This window comes from Musca autumnalis, unplaced genomic scaffold, assembly GCF_047663935.1.
Source record: "Musca autumnalis isolate F117 unplaced genomic scaffold, ASM4766393v1 scaffold_121, whole genome shotgun sequence".
Lineage (NCBI taxonomy): Eukaryota > Metazoa > Arthropoda > Insecta > Diptera > Muscidae > Musca > Musca autumnalis.
This window is the reverse complement of record NW_027411669.1, coordinates 14260-29957: the sequence shown is the minus strand read 5'-3', so window position 1 is coordinate 29957 and position 15698 is coordinate 14260. Positions and strand designations below refer to the sequence as shown.

Below are 15698 nucleotides of genomic sequence, written 5' to 3'. Positions count from 1 at the left end.
ATAAAAAGAATAATTTTTTTATTTATTTTTTTTTGTATAATTTCTTTATTATGGTGTATATGAGGAATAATACAAGTCATTTGGTAAAATGTGTTTCAATTCCAATTTAAATGTGTTGCATTCGCCCGTCTCGTGTAGTGTTTTTTTTTTATAATTGAGAATCCTCCTTAATTCAATTTGGATATAGCTTCATCCCCCAAGGAAAGGAATCTTGTAGGTAGATAGAAAATGTAGCCGTCCAGATTTAAAACTATCTTCATTCCAAATTTTGTTTGTGTTTTATAGGCACCATTGATGTAATATTCCTTACTAGACTCCATTTCCTTCATGGTAACAACTTTCTTAAAGTGTAAGAAATTGAAGGAATTTACTAATTCTGTGTAGGAATTCATCTTATGAGACTTGTTTTTAAACTGCATATTGTTCACAGAATGTTTCATCTATTTATACGATATTGCACGTTTAGCTCTCCCCAATTAGCTCCACCTATTAATAATGTTTACGCATGTTTTAACATATTTCTTTCTTTTTCTTTCTTCTTTATTGATAAAAAAATATATAGGGTAAAGTATTTATTTTCTTTTATTAATATAATTTAAACTAATTCTTATATATTTAAAAAGTTTTTAACATTTTCTTTGTTTTCCTGATCTTCGGAGGTTAAATCTATTACATTATTATCATTATTTTCTATACTACTTATAATCCAATACTCATTTATATTCGGTAAAATTTCCACCTCTAGGATAATAAATAGGCAGAATAAAATTATTTTCATTATTGAGAAATGAGTCACTAAATTCTAAATTATTTAAATCTTGCCCCTCATGCATACCATATTCCCGGAGGCATTCACTTATTAGCTCCTCCCTCGGTATGCTAGCCTCTGATTCCTGGCTCTCTTTTTCTGCCCCTTCTTTGGGGTCTTCTTCATCTTTGGTGTCCTCTTCTTCATCTTTGGTGCCCTCTTCCTTTTCAGAATCTTTGATGTCTTCTTCGACGTCCTCTTCTTGAAAATCTTCTACTTCTATGGAAAGTGCCTCTTCTTCATCTTTGGTGTCCTCTTCCCTTTTAGAATCTTTTGTGTCTTCTTCGACATCCTCTTCTTGAAATCGTCTACTTCTGTAGAAAGTGCCTCTTCTTCATCTTTGGTGTCCTCTTCCTTTTTAGAATCTTTTGTGTCTTCTTCGACATCCTCTTCTTGGAAATCTTCTGCTTCTCCTTCCATGGAAAGTCCCTCATTTATCATCCGACATACTCTTGGATGTATTACACTGTGACACAAAATTAAACTCAAAGTCTGGGGGGTGGAAATTTCTTTTGAATATGAAAGTACTTGATGAGCATACTAAGAACCCAAAAGGAAATTTTCGCCATAGGTCAAGTTTCTGAGATATCGCGCGATGAAGTTTTTGATTTTTTCCCTATAATACTTGGTAAAATAGCTCCATATCGCTATTTGGCGTTGTTGTAGCTTTATTTTAAGTTGACATATCTTCAGTCAAATCGATTGGCGAATATTTTTGTAGAACATTTCATTCTTCTAACTCAATGCCTTTCATGTCCTTTTCGTCCTTTATTTCTTGAACCGTAGTGAAAGTACCACAAGATAAGATTTTTCAGCATCCAAATATTCTACAAAAATGTTGATCAGAAGATTTTAGGTACGGTTCTCTTTGACAGCTAATCGATTCTGTCACCTTTTCATTGTCCTTTTTGACATTTAATCGGTTTTGGTTCAGAAATAAACTATGTTTTGTTTTTCTGTATATTCGGCATTGGTTATTTATTGGTATGTAGACATAACAGTTGGTTATTGCTTATGTAGACATCTGGGGTGCTTCTGAAATATTTACCACAAATAGCTGTTGTAATGGTGAACACGTTAATAACAAATTTTCTTGGAAGATAGATCCGGTTATCTCAATTTTTGATCCGGATATTCCGACATTAAAACGGATTTTTGAACCGGTTTTAAGTAACCGATTAAACTTATATGTATACCGTTAAAAAGCTTATAGAGGTGTCAATCAAATTAAATTAATTCGTTTCTGAAAACTTTGTTAGTTGCAGTTCTAGAACAAAAAAACCGATTTCTTAAACCGTTTTTAAGGAAAAAATATCAAAACGCGCAAATATGGAGATCAAAGGCTGGGGGGGGGGCGAACAATTCTTTTTGGCGATGAAAGTCGATGAAGATAATAATACGAACGAGGAAGGGCAGTTACGCCGTAGGTCAAACTTCTGAGTTATGGCGCGATCAAATTTCGCTTGTTTTTTGTCATGTAGGTATGTATAGTTTGTCAAGAAAGAATTCATTTCGCCATAACTCAGAAGTTTGACCTACGGCGTAACTGTCCTTCCGCGTTCGTATTATTATCTTCATCGACTTTCATCGCCAAAAAGAATTGTTCGCCCCCCAGCCTTTGATCTCCATATTTGCGCGTTTTGATATTTTTCCTTAAAAACGGTTTAAGAAATCGGTTTTTTTGTTCTAGAACTGCAACTAACAAAGTTTTCAGAAACGAATTAATTTAATTTGATTGACAACTCTATAAGCTTTTTAACGGTATACATATAAGTTTAATCGGTTACTTAAAACCGGTTCAAAAATCCGTTTTAATGTCGGATTATCCGGATACAAGAGCTATTTGTGGTAAATATTTCAGAAGCACACCAGATGTCTAAATAAGCAATAACCAACTGTTATGTCTACATACCAATAAATAACCAATGCCGAATATACAGAAAAACAAAACATAGTTTATTTCTGAACCAAAAACCGATTAAATGTCAAAAAGGACAATGAAAATGTGACAGAATCGATTAGCTGTCAAAGAGAACCATAGCTAAAATCTTCTGATCAAAATTTTTGTAGAATATTTGGATGCTGAAAAATCTCATCTTGTGGTACTTTCACTACGGTTCAAGAAACAAAGGACGAAAAGGACATGAAAGGCATTGGGTTAGAAGAATGAAATGTTCTACAAAAACATTCGACAATCGATTTGACTAAAGACATGTCACCTCAAAATGAAGCTACAACAACGCCAAATAGAGATATGGAGCTATTTTACCAAGTATTATAGGGAAAAAATCAAAAAACTCATCGCGAGATATCTCAGAAACTTGACCTATGGCGAAAATTTCCTTTTGGGTTCTTAGTATACTCTTCAAGTGCTTTCATATTCAAAAGAAATTTTCCACCCCCCAAAAATGCTGCTGCACAGTGTTATTAGTCCTTGGCGAGCTAGTTTGTTGTCCAATTCGGCTGCCGCTTCAGGGTTATACCACATATACTCATCATCTAACCAGATTATAGTCTTTGATGATGTAGGACTTCATCGTTGATGACCTTTTAATTCTAAGTGCATTTTTTGAGGAACTTGTTTTTAAAAATTTTGAAGGCATGGTTTTTTAGCTTTGAACGGAATAACTAAACTGAATGATTTTTCGAAAATTTTTCTTCTTCTTACTTTTTTTATAAAGGATACACTGTTAAATGAAGAACAAACCCATGTAGCTATTTAAACAAACAAACATATTGCATCATGCAACATCAATATTGTCGTCAATAAGAAAAATCTTTGCACTTGAAGACCACCATGAATCCATCAATCTAAACAATATATTTGAGGAAATGCTACAGTAAAGAAATATGCAATTCATGTTTTTCATAACAAATCGAATATAACACTTGACTTGATATTAACATTTTTTAATATTTTGACTTTAAAATCCCATACATAATTGCTTCGGACTCTGAAGTCGCTAATTGTCGCCACCAAAACTCAAATAATTAAACTCTCAGTTGTCGCCAATAAGAAAAACTCTTTACACTCGAAGACCACCATGCATCCATCAATCCAAAGAACAAAACACTTGAAGAAATTCCACAGTTATAAAAAATTCTAAAGTATGTCGTCTTACAAACAACCACAAACTCAATTACTGACGACACTGAAATCCCTAATTGTCGCCACCAAAACAAAAAACACTACAGAAAAATAACCCATTGTAAAATGCATATACACATCTTCAATAACAATAACACATAAAAAAAATTCATTCAAATGTTATTGGGTGCGATCGACTAGGACACACAATCATCCCTCACTATGTGCGTCCACAACAACAACGTACCATGATCATCCCTACCATAAAAATTCCCATACAAATCACATATGCATACACAATGATCAATATTAACAACAATTCTTTTTTGTTTGCATCACATCATTAGTATAATCTCACACCACCCACTTGCATTATCCACCTGCAGTCGCCCTTTCATTTTCCAAAACAATCCTAGTTTTAATTAGTTTTTTTTTTTAATTTTAATATATAAAAATAAACACAAAAGGGATAACAATAACAATTCTATATCTTACCCATAGACTTAACCGTAAACATAAACACCTGCAGGGCACATATCAAGAATTAATTACCCTAGTTAAAGGGTTGTTTGATTTATTTGACACTAATTCGTTTTTTTAGTTTTTTAATTGATACAGGACACAACCCCTCCTACAACTGTCATATTAAATATTGGTACAGGGAAAAGTTAAATTGAATAGTAAATATTTGTACAAAAATACTTAACTGTAATTACCAATACTCACCAGTGAAAAACACAAGAACAAAAAGGCATAAAAAGATTTAAGCCTTAAATTAACATAATAACATTCATACTTACCAGTGTAAACGCTTTAAACTTTCTACTTACCTGTTATTTTATAACCAATTATTTACCTTTGAAAAACCATACCTACAGAAAAAGAAAATAAAATACTTACCTTGAAAAAGTGCTATACTTACCTATGTAATCCATTTGTACATACAAAACCTTAACTGTATTGTAAATAAAAAGGTGAAATTGAATTTGAAAATAAGCAAAAAAGATCTTGTCTATTGGTAACAAGTGCAAAAGAGGTAAACTGCTAAACAGTCACATAACAGAAAGTATAGAGGAGCTGCACACAGCCATTGTAATTTAAACTATACTGTACTGGCCTTTATTCCTATTTTCTTTCATAATTTTTCCGGATACGATTGTCATCTTTTTGTCCGAGAGCTTCTGGATAACATTGAGGGACAAACCACCACAAACCGCTAAATAAGGAATTGTACATATATATCGTTGTCGCATAAAATAGACATGGGTGCGGGAAAGACATTAGAATATAGATTTTTGGATTCTTTTAGATTTTTGCCTGATAGTCTAGACACTTTAGCAGGGAATCTTACCGATGATAACTTAGTTGCAGTACGAGCTAATTTTCCTAACCCCTATGAATTCAGCTTAATGAGGAAAAAGGACTCTTTTGCTATGAATATTTAAATGATTTTAACAAGTTGAGTGATACAGAGCTACCTCCCATAGAGGCATTTCATAATAAATTGAATGAAAATGATTGCACTGAAGAGGAATATGAACATGCAAAGAATATTTGGCAAGTATTTAAGTGTCAACATACCTTGAATTGTATCTGTTAACAGATGTCCTACTCTTAACTGACGTGTTTGAAAATTTCCGAAAAACATGTAAAAAATTTCATAAACTGGATCCATGCCAATATTATACGGTTCCTGTCTCTTTTTTTGATGCTATGCTTCGACATACAAAGATTAAATTAGATTTTAGACATGTAAAATTTTATAAAAGGTGGGGTTCGTGGAGGCCTTACACAATGCACTAGAAAATACACAAAAGCCAACAACAAGTATATGAGAGATCTTGATAAAACTCTTCCATCTTCCTTTTTATCATATCTAGATGCAAATAACCTCTATGGTTGGGCAATCTCTTCCTAAAGGTAATTTTAGGTGGCTTCAACAAAATGAAATGAATACTGTCGTACAAGATATTTTAAAATTGAAACTACATTCCCCTACAGGTTACACATTAGAAGTAGATCTTGACTATCCTGATTACCTTCATGATTACCACAATGACTTACCATTTTGCTCTGAAAATAAACAAATTGTAGGGTGTAAACAAAAAAAAGCTTATTGCGGACTTTGAACCAAAACGAAATTATATCAAACATTACATGGTACTAAAACAATGTTTAGAGAATGGCTTAATATTGACAAAAGTTCATAGGGCATTAGCTTTTGATCAGGAACCATGGTTAGCACCCTACATTGATAAAACAACACACCACAGAAAGAATGAAAGCAACAAACACATTTGATAAAAATATGTGCAAGCTATATAACAATTCGGTTTATGGAAAAACAATGGAAAATGTTGAGAAAAGAAAAGATGTAAGGTTGGTAACCACTTTGGAAACATTAAATAAACGTAATAAGGGAGCCCGAGCACTAATAGCAGAGCCGTTCGTTCATAGTATAGCTCAATTTACTGAGACAAGTTGGGCGATACAAATGAATAAATCCTCAATAACATACAACAAACCTATTTACTTGGGTTTTTGTATTTTAGAACTATCTAAATTAAAAATGTATGCATTTCATTACAGTTACATGAAGATTTAATTTGGCGGTCGTATTATTTTGAATTACATGGATACCGATTCCTTTATATATACTATTTTCTCTGAAGACTTTTATAAAGAAATTTTAAACGATATTGGAAAATTTGTTGACACCTCCGATTTAGGAATACGCAGTGAAATCCAATAATCGGTTTACCGATTATACGGTTTTCGTGAAAAGCTTGAAACACGACTTTCGATTATTCGTTAACCGCCGAAAACCGATTATAATTGAATATAATCGACAATTTTCATTTATGCGATCCGTGATTTATATAAATAAAGAAGTACCGCCCATACGCGGTTTTAGCACACCCAATAGTCAACTACGACTAATAGTCGACTAGGAATAATAAAAGACTACGACTATAATTTACCCTGTTCGATATCTTCGCAAGTAAAAAGTATTTGCAAGTTCTTGCAACTACTTCTCATTTCTCTTTTATTGAACAAGTTTGTTTTCGAACAGCATTTTGTAAAAGTTTTTACAAATTTGTGCAAAGTTTTGGGTTATCGAATAGACCTATTGACTACGAATAATAGTTGACTCCGACTTTCGAAAGTCGATTAAGAATAATCGATTGTACGGTTTTTGCACAGTCAATAGTCGACTACGACTTTTAGAAATTTTAGGGCCAATAATCGAATAACCGAAATCAGTTTTACGTATCCCTAGTCTAGAAATAAATGGATATGGCCCTCACACATTTTCGGCCGATTTGAATTATTTTATGCACCAAACGCTCTATATGTGTGCCATTTTGATCAAATTTAAAACTTGTGACGAAATTTGGTCTAGAAATTATTCACAGTGGTGTCGGGTATCATAAAGTCGTCCAATTGAACTTTCCTTACTGGATTACTTTTAACTACCATAAAAATAATAGGTCTGTCTGGTTACTTTCCCAGCAAGGATTGACCAGCAAGAACTTTCTCGGAGAGTAAAGAGTTTTTATTCTCTTTTGCAAGAAAAATTTTAAAAGTAAACAGACACTTTCCCTGCAAAAACTAGCAAGCAATCAGTTGACTTGCCAATACAGAACAATTTGCCCGCCATTAAAGCGAAAACTTTTTATTTTATTGGCGTTTTTTATTGTTGGACTGCAGAATTTTACATCTTTGTGTTTATTTCAGCTTTAGTCCATATTTTGTTGTAATTCAATTGTTTGAATAACAACAAAATATTTTAAAGTGGATATGAAATTGATTAGTTGCGGGCGAAGGGTAGGGAATACTATAGTTTCAGTTGTCACCAAACAACTTCATCAGTTCCCTTTTTCGCCGACTCTGTATCGATAAACAGGTCAATAAAGCCATCTAGCAAATTAAATAAAATGAGAAATTTGCTGTATGGCCCTAAAGCTGTTTACCCTACAATTTGAGTCGAACTAAAGAATTTCACATCCACCACTGTTTTTATGTCGTCTTTGCTTCGCAAAGAATACGAACGCAGGAGTGTTGCTTCAATAAGCGGGGTGTTTAAGCCAGAATGTTGCCTCAGAACATTCCCCGGTCTGTTCAGTCAATTCCTTGATTGAAATCCCTATTGGTCATGAAATTTCCTCTGCCTCTCCGGAGAGCCAATTCGCACTGTTCGGATGTTAGAGAGAAGCTCCCAATTATATTGGAAGTTTTACTGCTAACCCTCTCCGTGGACCTATTCGCCTAGTTCGGATGCAGAGAGAGTATTTCCAGACTGTGGAGGATTGTTCTGACTCTGATCACCTTGCAATTTCTTTTTACTCTTTAATAGGCTCTCACCCAATTAACTAGCGGTCTAAATAAAAGGTATATTATCGTTGCGGAACGAATATTATTATTTATTAATAAACTATTATTTAATATTAGAATAATAACTGCCTTCTGTTTAATTTCTTTTATTTCTCGGTAATTCGGGTTTGTATTTGGGGTTTAATAACCAAACAAACATTTGATCCATTCGAGCCGGATCTAACCAAAAGTTTTCTTTTTTCACCATAAAAGGAAAATTAAACAACACGGATTTACAGCCCTCAACACCACAAGTCATCAGTCATCATATTATCACTAATCTCATCAACAGAACTAAATTATTGTAAACAGGTACGTAATTTCAGATTATTCAGTGAGCTAAATTGCGAGTGTTAATTGTCTCGTTTAATCAAAACATTCAAAAATATATTCGGTTTGATAAAAGTGCTGGTCGTCCGTCCATAACCCTACACGAATATCTTCACAATTTCCTTTCACCACCGGTTGTGTAAAAGTGTTAATATTCTTAACAATTAAATTGCATCGTGTGAAACGGCAAACAATTGGTCGGGTTAGTTTGACTGTAAATTATTTATTTCACATAAAGAACACCAAACTTCTTAATATTTCTTGTTGCCTTTGTATTAGGTGTGCATTCCCATTCGGTTTCTTGTTTTATTTCTTATGCGCGTTGTTTTTGTTTTTCAAATACTCATATTTATCCGTAAGACCGCAAGTAAATAACAATAACAACAATTCGTTTTCCAGTCGCACTCTTAATAAAAGAGAAATAACAAAAACAAAATCTATTTCATTTCGTGTTGTGAGAGTACTCAAACAACATTCACACACACACTAATAGCCCTTATAAGTCCAAAGCCGTGCACCATCTGTTGTATTAATTTTAACGGCGTTAGTCAGCTGTCATTACACTAGAGTCCAGTTAAATGTAACTGCAAATATTCTTCGAGAAATCTTCGTAAGATATTTAATGAAAAACAAGTAGTGTTATTTTAATAAATTCTAGCAATAAATAAATTTATGATATCGAGTACCACATTCGCGCAATAGAACATTCCTTTTTAGCTAATTAATATATTTATAAATTAATATATATTTTTTAATTAATATATATATTATTATTATTATTATTAAATAACATTATTATATAAACCAGATACATCATTTCTACATCTCTCCGTCTAATCGATAAGGTTAAATTAGACATTACTTTGAATTAAAGAGAAGAGTTGATTTGAAAAAGGTCGGTTTGTTAATTTTTCTCGTGCATTACCATCTTTCATAGTTCCATACATACATTTGCATGCGTTTTCTTTAAATTCTTGGGATATTACTTTGTTGAATTCAAGAGAAAAGATAATTATAAATTCATAAAATGCCTGTCACACCCTTAGATTTATTCATAAGGGCTACGGATGCCATGGTTAAATTCGATACTCATTTCTCCGTCATGCGAGACGAAGATATCGACGAATATGATTTGGAGGTTCGACGAGAGGAAATTCTTAAACTCTGGGGAAAAGTACAGGAATTATTCGAAAAATGTCTTGATTATTTGATGTCAGCCGTAGATTCCAAAAAGGAGGATATAGACTCAGTAGACAGTAAATACGATGTATCATATCAGATTTATATGAGATGTTTCTCCTCTATAAACCGGAAACTAGGAAAACTGTCTCAATCTCGCAAACCCCCTGATAGTTCGGTCATTGAGGATTCGGTTGTCTCAAATACTGGTACGGACCAACATAATTTGAGCAGTTCTACCCGCACGTCGCGGGAAATCGGAACACAGGTAAATTCTGAGGTCCCACCGCCTCTGGAAAGGAGCCTAATCGACATTTCTGAAATTTCCGCGCCATTTCCGATGAACGAGGTTCATAATTTAGCACTCCCACCGTGCGACACCGATGTGTTCGAGGGTAATTTCCATTCTTGGCCGACCTTCAGAGATCTGTTTACGGCTGTATACATAAAGAATTCGCGACTAAGTGACATTGAGAAGCTTTGTCATCTGGTCAGGAAAACTAGCGGTGAGGCCCGTGAAATCGTATCCAAATTCCCCCTTACACATCGCAGTTTCGATTTAGCTTGGGACGCATTAAAGAAAATCTATGATAATAAAAGGGTAATTGTGAATAGTCATTTGAAGGTATTGTTCGATCTTCCTACCATCGAACGTGAGAATAGTTCATCTTTAAAGCATCTTCTACGGGGCATAAATGGTTGTTTATCAGCCATGCAAGTATACGATATACCCACCAACGATTGGGATCCAATTTTGACCTATCATTGTATTCAACGGTTACCTCGAACAACTGTCACTCTTTGGGAACAAAACATTAAGAACAAATCGTCTTTGTCCACTTGGGAAGAATTAAACACTTTCCTGTCGGAGAGGATACAAACGTTAGATTGCTTACAAGATATTAAAGGCCCTGAATCGATTCACAAACTAAACTCAAAGCAAGTGAAAACACATTTCACTAAGTCAACGGTTTCGTCAAAAATGATGTGTGTATTATGCCCAAAGTTGCAACATTCATTGCGCGAGTGTCCAAAATTCAAGATTCTCTCCACTGATAAACGGCTTTCTGTTGTCAGGAAATATGGGCAGTGTTGGAACTGTTTATCGACCGGTCACTCGGTTAAAGAATGTAATAGTCCCCATAGGTGTAGTATTTGTAAAGGGACTCATCATACATTGATACATAGACCTAAAGTTTTAGCGCAAAAAACCAATGTCCCTCAAGCTCCACTTGAAACTGCTCAGCCACAATCAACTAGTCAAAGTGTTCAATCTACCTCCACTGGCGCCAATCGCCAAGTATTTCACGTTTCTCAGAATCGGAATATTCTATTAGGCACGGCTATTGTTAACATTCTACATCAAGGAGTCTCGTATCCAGTACGGGCATTAATTGACCCAGCTTCTGAGGCTTCATTCATCACGGAGCGGCTGCTAAATAGGCTGAAATTACCAGTTCGTTCGGCAGTAACCACAGTATCAGGTGTTAATGGTGTCATCTCTGCAACATCCCGTAAAAATTGTTTCCTCTCCATCAGTTCTAGGCTCACCCCTTCACTTATATTAGAAACCAATGCACTTGTGCTACCTCAAATTTCGGAACGTCTGCCTTCTTTCTTGATTAGTCCAGAGCTTGTTTGTCAATTACCCCCTCTTTGTTTCGCCGATGCTCATATGTTCGATCGTAGACATGTTGATTTATTGTTAGGTGCGGACCTTTACCCTCAGATTTTACTGGATGGCACTCAACAAAATGTATTAGGTTCATTGTTGGCTCAGAATACCGTTTTCGGCTGGATTCTGACCGGACCAATGTCCATACCTCCCGTCCACGTTTTCACAACCACTGTAAATTGTTTGGCGGAGGATTCTCTCAATAAAACTCTGCAAAGATTTTGGGAATTGGAGGAAATTCCTAAACGGAAAATCCTCTCTCCCTCCGATCGGTTTTGTGAGGATAATTATCGAACAACGACAAGTCGGAATGGTGAAGGCCGCTATGTAGTTACTCTACCTTTCAAATCAGAATTCCCTAGAACATTGCAACTCGGTACTTCTCGCCAAAATGCCTTCAGGCAATTTTGTCGCAATGAGAATGCTCTTCTTAAGAAACCTATGGTCAAGGCTGTATATGATGATGTAATTCGTGAATATTTGCATCTTAATCATATGCGTCCAGTTCCTCCCCTACCGCAAGACACCAGTAATGTTTGCTATCTTCCGCACCACCCCGTGATTAATCCAGATAAGAAGACAACAAAATTGCGCGTAGTCTTTAATGCCTCCAATCAGACTTCAACAGGTGTAAGTCTTAACGATGTACTCCATGTAGGACCAACACTTCAAGCTGATTTAGTTCTGTTGATATTGAGATGGCGCTTATTTCGGTTTGTGTTTAATTGTGATATAACACAAATGTATCGACAAATTTTAGTTCACCCTGCTCATTGCTCCTTTCAGCGCATATTGTTTAGAGATTCTCCCCAAGATCCTATTCAAGATTATGAATTGCAAACGGTTACTTTCGGTGTTAACTGTGCTCCTTTTTTGGCAATTCGCTCTCTACACCAGTTGGCAGATGATACTGAGTCGGAGTTTCCACTCGCAGCTCACATCTTGCGCAAATGCATGTACGTAGACGATGTCATGGCCGGTGCCCACGACCTTCACACAGCTCGTGCTCAACGCGACCAATTAATATCTGCTTTGTCATCGGCTAAATTTGAATTGAGGAAATGGACCTCGAATAACATGTCGCTTTTATCTAGATTCTCTGCTGATGAATTGGTAGACGCTCAAGTGTTATCCTTCTTTGAGTGTAGTAGTTCTAAACCCCTTGGCATTCGCTGGAATGCTCATTCAGATGTCTTCTTCTTTTGTGTAGATCCGATACAAAAGAAAGTCAGCTATTCTAAGAGAGAAGTTTTGTCCAGTATCGCAAAACTGTTTGATCCCGTAGGCTGGTTGTCGCCCGTCATTGTAGTTGCAAAGATCATAATGCAAAGAGTTTGGTTAGATCACATCGAATGGGATGATCCACTTCCAGAAGGTACGAGATTTGCATGGGAGAAATTCGTGGAACAATATACAGGAGTCAATAAAATTCAAATTCCTCGTTGGGTTCACTATGTTCCTGGGGATCAGGTAGAACTGCATGTGTTTTCCGATGCCTCGGAGAAGGCTTATGCGGGAGTAGTTTACTTACGCACAATATCTAACAATGGATTGGTTAACGTTTTCTTGCTGTCGTCAAAAACTAAAGTGGCGCCTCTTAAATGTATTTCTCTCCCACGCTTAGAGCTATGTGGGGCCGCTCTGGCTTCCGATTTGCTACAGGCGATAATAAGTGAACTTGAAATTCCGATTAGTAAGGTATATTGTTGGACGGATTCGACGATCGTTCTCTCATGGCTTCGTAAACCGCCGTCTACTTGGGTAACCTTTATCGCGAATAGAGTTAGTCGAATACAAGAAAATATCGGCAATGGTCAATGGTTTCACGTCCGCTCAGAGGAAAACCCAGCAGATCTGGGCAGTCGTGGTCTTTCATCTTCTGAACTCTCTACTTCATCTCTTTGGTGGAAAGGGCCTAAGTGGTTGTTAAACGATTCTTCCAGCTGGAAAACATCTACTCTATTGCCTCTCGACACGGACTTAGAACTGCGACATGTTCGCACACATTTTACATTCTTTTCAGAATATGAGGAAGTTTTAAACAGATTTGGGCGTTTGGACAAGGCCTTACGCATTATGTGTTATCTTTTGCGATTCATTAATCGCGTTCACCCCCAGAATCGGTCAAATGATAATTTCTCTAGTAAAACCATCACAACCGAAGAAATAAGAACCGTTAAGCTCCGTCTTACAATTATAGCACAGAAGGCGTATTTTCCAGAAGAATATAAGTGTTTGTCAGACAAAATCCATCTACCTCCTCGAAGTTCTCTTCTCCCATTGAATCCCTATATCGATCAAGAAGGTGTCATGCGTCTTAACGGCAGACTAGCAAAATCTCCCACCCTTTCGTACAGGGAAAAGAATCCTATTATTCTACCTTATCACAGTCGATTCACTCTTCTTCTGGTGGAGTATGTACATCTGATTTCAATTCATGGCGGAAACCTCCTCATGCTGCGTATTTTGCGAATAGAGTATTGGATTCCCAGAATAAAAACGCTTATTCGCAAAGTGATTCGGAATTGTAAAAGTTGTATGCTGGAAAAGAAAAAGTCCTGCCAGCAAATCATGGCTGCCTTACCTCCAGAGCGAACCGTGCTCTCCCGTCCTTTCACCACCACCGGGGTGGACTTTGCAGGACCCTTTGATATCAAATCCTTCACAGGTAGGGCTTGCAAAATCACCAAAGGTTATGTGTGCGTGTTCGTGTGTTTTTCCACCAAAGCCGTACATTTAGAAGCCGCATCCAGTTTATCCACGGATAATTTCTTAGAGGCATTTCAGCGTTTCATTGCTCGTCGAGGTTGTCCCAAAGCGATATTTTCAGATAACGGGACCAACTTTGTTGGTGCCTCCCGTGCTATAGAAAAGGATTATAGAAACTTTATGCGGGATACGAGAGATCGAGTATCCTGTTCGTATGGATATCAAGAACTTTCGTGGAATTTTATACCAGCAGGCGCACCCCATATGGGCGGACTTTGGGAAGCCGCCGTTCGTAGTTTCAAGATACATTTTCGTAAATATGCCAAGAATCTAAAATATACGTTTGAGGAGTTTAGTACGGTTCTAGCTCGCATTGAGGCTTGTTTGAATTCAAGACCCCTAGGTCCGGTAAATGATAACCCACACGACATGGTAGCTCTAACCCCGGGTCATTTCCTTATAGGAGCCCCTCTATTATCTCCTCCTGAACCATTATGTGACGATGGTTCTATTAGTTTAATAAATCGGTATAGGAAAATACAAGCATTAACCCAACAACTCTGCAACAGATGGCGTGAAGAATACTTACACAACCTACAAAAACGTTACAAATGGAAATTTCCCCAACGCGACCTGCAGGTAGACGACTTAGTTGTGGTACGTCACGAACAATTACCTCCAACGTCTTGGCGATTAGGTCGTGTAGTACAAGTCCATCCCGGAGATGATGGACATGTTAGGGTAGTTGACGTTCGAACCGAACAGGGTATAATCAGACGACCAGTCACGAAATTAGTAGCTCTGCCCAACTAAAAATAATACCATTCAACCATTTTTCAATGTTTCTCTGTGTCGCCGTTTAATTTATAGATATGGAAGCGCCTAATGAACTTTTCCCCGAAGTCGTTCTTCCTGACTATGATGATGACATGATGTCGGATGGCGAATTAGAACGCGAGCTTGCCACTGACACTTCTATTCCAGCGTGTATAAATACTCCTCCCGTAGACGTTGACACGCCAAAACCTTCCCAAGCCACCTCGGGACCATTGCCTCGTTCCGTGGCATCTAAATCGCGTCGTCCATTATGCCGCGTATGTTCCAAACCACATCCACTGTACTTGTGCAACGCGTTCAAACGGATGACTCATGAAAAAAGGTTGTATGCAGTACTCTCGAACGGTTACTGTATAAATTGCCTCGGCATTGGTCATAGGAAAGAATCTTGCCCGGTAAAACTTCGATGCCTTCACTGCAAAGAAAATCATCACACTATGTTGCACTCTCGTTCACGCCCAAAGAAAAAACCGGGTGCCCCCTCGCATGCAAACTCTCCGGCTGTGTCTCATTCAGATAACCCGGTCCAAAATCATGTATCGCCTTACGCGATAGTAAGACCTAGTTCGCCACCTAGAATTCCCTCACTACCTGTCCGGAGAGTGATCACATTAGCTCCTACTCTCATCGTTCGTTTTTGTATACCGGGCTCTAGCATTCCAGTTAGAGCGTTATTAGATCCCTGCAGCAGAAGTAAC

General features: G+C 36.8%; 1 protein-coding gene across 1 annotated transcript in view; it reads left to right on the top strand.

Moving 5' to 3' along the window:
* Window positions 1-15257, top strand: part of LOC141391814 (uncharacterized) — a gene marked incomplete at its 3' end in the record, with an annotated part of 32308 nt that extends 17051 nt beyond the window's left edge. Inside the window, exons 2-5 of the mRNA XM_073964509.1 lie at window positions 9647-12084; window positions 12241-12829; window positions 14183-14929; window positions 15034-15257. Of these exons, the coding sequence (XP_073820610.1) occupies window positions 9647-12084; window positions 12241-12829; window positions 14183-14929; window positions 15034-15257 (3998 nt within the window). The remainder of the gene's footprint in view (window positions 1-9646; window positions 12085-12240; window positions 12830-14182; window positions 14930-15033) is intronic.
* Window positions 15258-15698: the final 441 nt, after the last annotated feature.